This window comes from Magnolia sinica, chromosome 12 (genome assembly GCF_029962835.1).
Source record: "Magnolia sinica isolate HGM2019 chromosome 12, MsV1, whole genome shotgun sequence".
Taxonomy (NCBI): domain Eukaryota; kingdom Viridiplantae; phylum Streptophyta; class Magnoliopsida; order Magnoliales; family Magnoliaceae; genus Magnolia; species Magnolia sinica.
In genome coordinates, this window is record NC_080584.1 from 71,763,839 (window position 1) to 71,768,798 (window position 4,960).

A 4,960-nucleotide genomic window follows, 5' to 3' on the forward strand; every position below is an offset into this window, starting at 1 on the left:
AGGGCTATCATGTCTCACTTATGATTACACAATTCTGTTGGAATGGTAGAAGGAACCCCCCCCCCCAAATAAAAATAAAAATAAAAATAAAAAACCCAGAGAGAAAGAAATAAAAACAAAAGGTAAGATAGAAACAAAGAAAAGTTTATCTCTACTCCTTGCAAATTACCCCTGACCACATATGGGTAGAAAGAGCTCCATATAGCCGTTCTACTCCTTGCGAATTGTCATCAACAGATAAGCCTATCAAAAGAAAAAGAAAAGAAAGAAACGAAAGAACTTAGAAACCTCCTTTCCAATTTGAACAAACAACGGTACATGTCAAGAATAGAGCAAAAGAAAAAGAAAAGATAATGATATTCTTAGAAGCCTCCTTCCAATTTGAAGGAAAAACTTTACATCTAGAACAGAGCTTTGCTAAGTGCACATACATGTGCAATAAACCAATCTGATCACATAAGCATATATTAAGAACAGATAAAACAGATACAGGCAATGTTCATTTATAAATGGACGATTTGGCTCTTTGGGAAACATGTGCCCATGATGGAAGCCAATAGTAGATGATGGAAGCTAGTAGTAGATTGTTTATTTGAAAAACACAAACCAAATCCTAGCTTTCTTCTCACTATTGAGTTTTCTTAATTTTCACTTTTTTTACTAGGCTTTTACCAAGCTATATGTGAGACATGGCCAAAAATTGTAAATTTTCCACGATCTCAGCCACTCAATTAGCATAGGGACCAACATGCGTGTGATCATAGTTCTGCCTCAATTCAAGGGCTCAAGATCATCCAAGAGGCTGGAACTTTTGGGGCAAGGCCCACATTTGGTTTGGTTCAGAATTTTATACATCAGCCTGGTGACCCATGGAAATGAGCACCTTACATTCAGCAAACATTTGTTGAGCTGATGTGCAATACTAAATCATTCTCAGATAGAAAAAAAAAATCAGAAGTGGGCTAATGTTAAGAGAACAACAAACTATCCAATGTATTCAGCAATGGAATTTGATCAACAAATAGATTTTCATGGAATCCTGCCCGAGCTGTCCCTAATAGCTGGGACAAGGCTATAGTGATGAAATAGATATAATAAAAACCATTTGAGGCCTAACAAGTTATTAAAAAAATACATTTGAGGCCTTTGATTGCTAACTAGTTAGACAAAAAACAAAATTCAAACTATAAACAAAAAAAACATTTAGGACTGCTACCTATGCACCATTCTAATCCACTTCCAAGAAAAAGATCCAGACATGTTAGAAATATGCATCCATATCGCAAATTACCTATTATACAACCAGCAAGGCAGCAATAAAAAGTGTGTATATTGATCAAATTGAATCCGGATTAGCCGTTGGTATTCTCATAAATATTGAGTTGTCTAGTATACAGTGTGTGCATTGATCAATGTTGAGGAGTAGTATATAGCATAGTCCAAAAGCTGGCTGCCAAGAACTATTTGTCTGTATAAAGAAAAAAACAGTACATGCCAAGCCCCACCCAACAAATGACCCGTAATAATACCTTTTGAATTATCAGGCACCCATACATATGAAGGCTCAAAGGTAGAATGCGGCTAGCAAGCTGATTTGCTAGTTCTTTTCTCTGCTCAAGGCTTCCATGCTCAAAAAACTGCAAAGACAAACAATTAATTGAGCATTTTTATATCATAGGCGAACAGAGTTCATACGACCAACATGAGAATGAATATAGAGACTACCAGATCACCAGCCCACAGCCTTTAAAAAAAATGATAAAGGAGGGCAGATGGATAGGGGAAAAAGAATGGAAGGTATCTTTACGAGGAAAATAAAAGAAGAAAAAGAATGGAAGGAAACCAATGATTGTTTTTCCAGAAAAAACATACCTTCTGAATAACATAATTGCCAAACACATCAGTCATCAATGTTGGAGCATGTGGGACAACTACAAAAGCAGAATAACTACAAAGTGAATCAAGAATCAAAAGCAGCATAAAAGACAACAACTAGCATATGGTAGCCACATCCATATGAGCAGAGTACTGCTTAGAAGTTTTACACAACTGTAAAATCCTACAAGGAACAAACTCCTCATCTTGCCACTAATCTATCTGAATATCCTCATTGCAGCTATAATCATCCTAGATATTTACAGAGTTGTGTCATTTTTTTAAATGATGAAATTTTATTAATAATCCAAAAGGCCACACAAATACCTGCAGTTATAAACACATTACTGTTGCAAGCTTACCTGCAGGAGGAATTACTCAAAGCAGGAGGAATCGAACCAACAACAATGTTAAATCTGACAGGCACCAACATAGATGTTTTCCTTCTCAATTGAAATCTAACTAATGAAACGAAGGAAATGGTGAAGTATCCGATCTTCAATCAATTTATTACTAATTGCAAAACAGAAAAGAAAAAAATTCAAGAAAAAAAAGGAAAAAAAAGGAAAATTTCAAGAGTAAATACAGTAATATTAGAAGGAAGTAGGATTGCAGCTGCAACATTTGCATCTGCTCTATAGCCACTGCATTATTTAAGGAAAAAGAAATAAACAAGATTTGCCATTTTACTGAAATGTTCCCTTGTAATGAAAATGTAACTCAGAAATGACAAAAGTACAATTTAGAAGGTTGCTTATATAAAGAGCGAAATCAAAGAAGTATACCAAAAATACCCAGAACTTATTGTGGATAAGTAAACAATGACAACCTCTTGGAAAAAATCAACCACCACAGTTATCAAACCAACCTATTTCCATGGCAGTAAATGACACATGGTAGGGGAATGCTTTCCGGGAAAGTTGATGGAACACAATGGCTGCACTTCAAAGTATGGCCTCTTCGATTTTGAAGCCACCACCACCAGAAGCCACAACTTAATCCTATCATCATCTACTTCAGCTCCAACTGCAAACCCCCCCCCCCCCAAAAAAAAAAAACCCCATATTTAGAAGAATTCTCCGAACTTCAGAAATCTAAGATATTAAACAGCATAATTATGATGATTGGACCACAAGTTTTAAACTAAACCAAAGGTTGAGTAGAGCAATGTGAGTGTTTGGTTTATACGGAGAAGAAGAGAGAAGAGCAGGGTCTGAGTATGAGTGGAATACAGGAAAGAGATGGGTTGAGACATTTTCGGGAGATGTGTAGTGTAGTTGCTACAGAGAAAGGTGCAGCTAGTTTTCTTTCTTGAAAATGCTCATGTACCTCACACTACCTACCTATTTAGGTTGCTTTCTCTAATTGGGGGGAATGAATTCATATGTATAAAATCCAAGAGCCAAGTGATCCATGAATGAAGCTATGTTACTAAAGTACAACAAGGATTTGTTACATCTCATGAGCACTTCATTTTAAAATATTTCTAACAACGTCACAAGTTTGGTTTTTAGCCTGATTGTTAGTGTTCAATATACTAGATCTGGATTTCAAGTCAGGGATGGGGGAGCACATATCTTAAACAACACAGGTGGCCTTCAGTACAGCAACACATTCACCAAAATACCATCAATAAAAAACAGGTTCAACTTTAAAAATCAACTGACTAAAGTAGAGACAGGATCAAATTTACCTAAATGCCCACATGGCTGCACAAATAGAAGTCCACTGCAGTTCCTGTGAGTTAAAGAGAGGTTTCCAGCAATTGAATTTAAGGTATCAATTAAACTAATTACTTGTTTCGTCTATGAAAATTACTAGCACTTGTATAATTGTGAGTTACCAAACACCTACAATAATCTCTCAAAATTGGGGCATGTATGATATTTAGCTTATTAATCACCATCTTACCAGGAAATATATCTCAACTTTTTGTCATTTTTGGACAACAAAAAATGTTGGTGGAGGCTGGTAATTTGGCTCGAGTGATGTGCATGCTTGGAAAGATCAAACATTAGGAAAGGTAAGGTAAGTTGATATTATATAACAAACAAAAACAGAGAAAGATAGAACTCTTTTAAAATTGAAGATGTCACCTTCTGGATTGCATCTAGTTCATACAGTAAGACCTAGTAAAATTGGCCTTTGGTCACACCATCCCTACATATACACAGAGAGCATTATTAACCTACTGGGGAAAAATGAGGCAGTCATTCATTATGGAAAGGAAATGTCAATAACAGTCACTTGTAGAACAGAATATGCTCGCTTTACTTTTCGTTAAAAAAAAAATTTGATGGGTCCAAACCAAAGTCAACCCGATCATGTTCAATAGTTTAAATTATTGGTATAATGGTCTTGAAGGCCTAGTATTTTCTCAAATTCGTGACACTCATCTACTACAATTGGGTCTTGAGCAACTTGAGGCTCCTTTAACCTGCGGATTGGTTGTAACTTTAAAATCAACCATGATAAAACCACAACCTTCACCTATGCCCATTGAATTGGCCATGGTAGAGAGTCACCATACAAGGAAACATATTGTAAGGGATTCAATCTTGCCATTGGCAATACCATAGTAAGTAGTAGTTCATAGTTTACATATGCCATCCTCATTTGAAGTTTGTTGAAAATGGGTTGAGAAAGCCTCTTGATGTTTGGCTACACCAAAGATGAACATATTTTAATAATAATGTGTTTACTACTCCACATAAAAGAGGAAGGATGATGGGTGGAGGGCTCATCAATCCCATTGGAAGCCTACTGTAAATGATTCAAAACAAATGCCTGGATTAGCCAATCAAGATATAAACAGTGCAAGGATCCAGACAAGCCCTAATAGAACTGTGCACGGCTGTTAACATGAAATCAAGGAAAGAAGCTACCATTTTCTCCTTGGTTAAAAGAAAACAGTAAAAAGTAAACGAGGACTAGAAACATTAAATACCTTTCCAAAGAACCCCTGACATCAAAATTGTAGAAAGAGAATGGTTCAAAAGAACAAACTCCTGGATAGAATCTATCATTTACAGTATTCAATAAAACAATGGAAAAAACAAAATAGTACCTATGTAATACTAAACAA

The 4,960-nt window shown here is 35.8% G+C and overlaps 1 protein-coding gene across 1 annotated transcript; it reads right to left on the bottom strand.

Moving 5' to 3' along the window:
- Nucleotides 1–1,332: 1,332 nt before the first annotated feature.
- LOC131221660 (meiotic coiled-coil protein 2-like) lies at nucleotides 1,333–4,716 on the bottom strand. The gene is made up of 4 exons (XM_058216957.1): nucleotides 3,972–4,716; nucleotides 2,744–2,901; nucleotides 1,873–1,948; nucleotides 1,333–1,637 (listed from the first exon to the last, which is right to left on the bottom strand). Exons 2-4 carry the CDS (start codon nucleotides 2,884–2,886, stop codon nucleotides 1,461–1,463), a joined length of 396 nt encoding a protein of 131 aa, XP_058072940.1. The 5' UTR covers nucleotides 2,887–2,901; nucleotides 3,972–4,716; the 3' UTR covers nucleotides 1,333–1,460.
- Between the last annotated feature and the right edge of the window lie 244 nt (nucleotides 4,717–4,960).

What these genes read in the sequence shown, in the direction of transcription:
- LOC131221660 (XM_058216957.1), bottom strand. Translation starts at nt 2,886, where the DNA reads ATGATGATAGGATTAAGTTGTGGCTTCTGGTGGTGGTGGCTTCAAAAT. An exon ending in ATTTACTGCCATGGAAATAG is followed by an intron (nt 1,949 to 2,743) that starts GTTGGTTTGATA and finishes TTCACTTTGTAG; the next exon opens with TTATTCTGCTTTTGTAGTTG. An exon ending in GCAATTATGTTATTCAGAAG is followed by an intron (nt 1,638 to 1,872) that starts GTATGTTTTTTC and finishes TTGTCTTTGCAG; the next exon opens with TTTTTTGAGCATGGAAGCCT.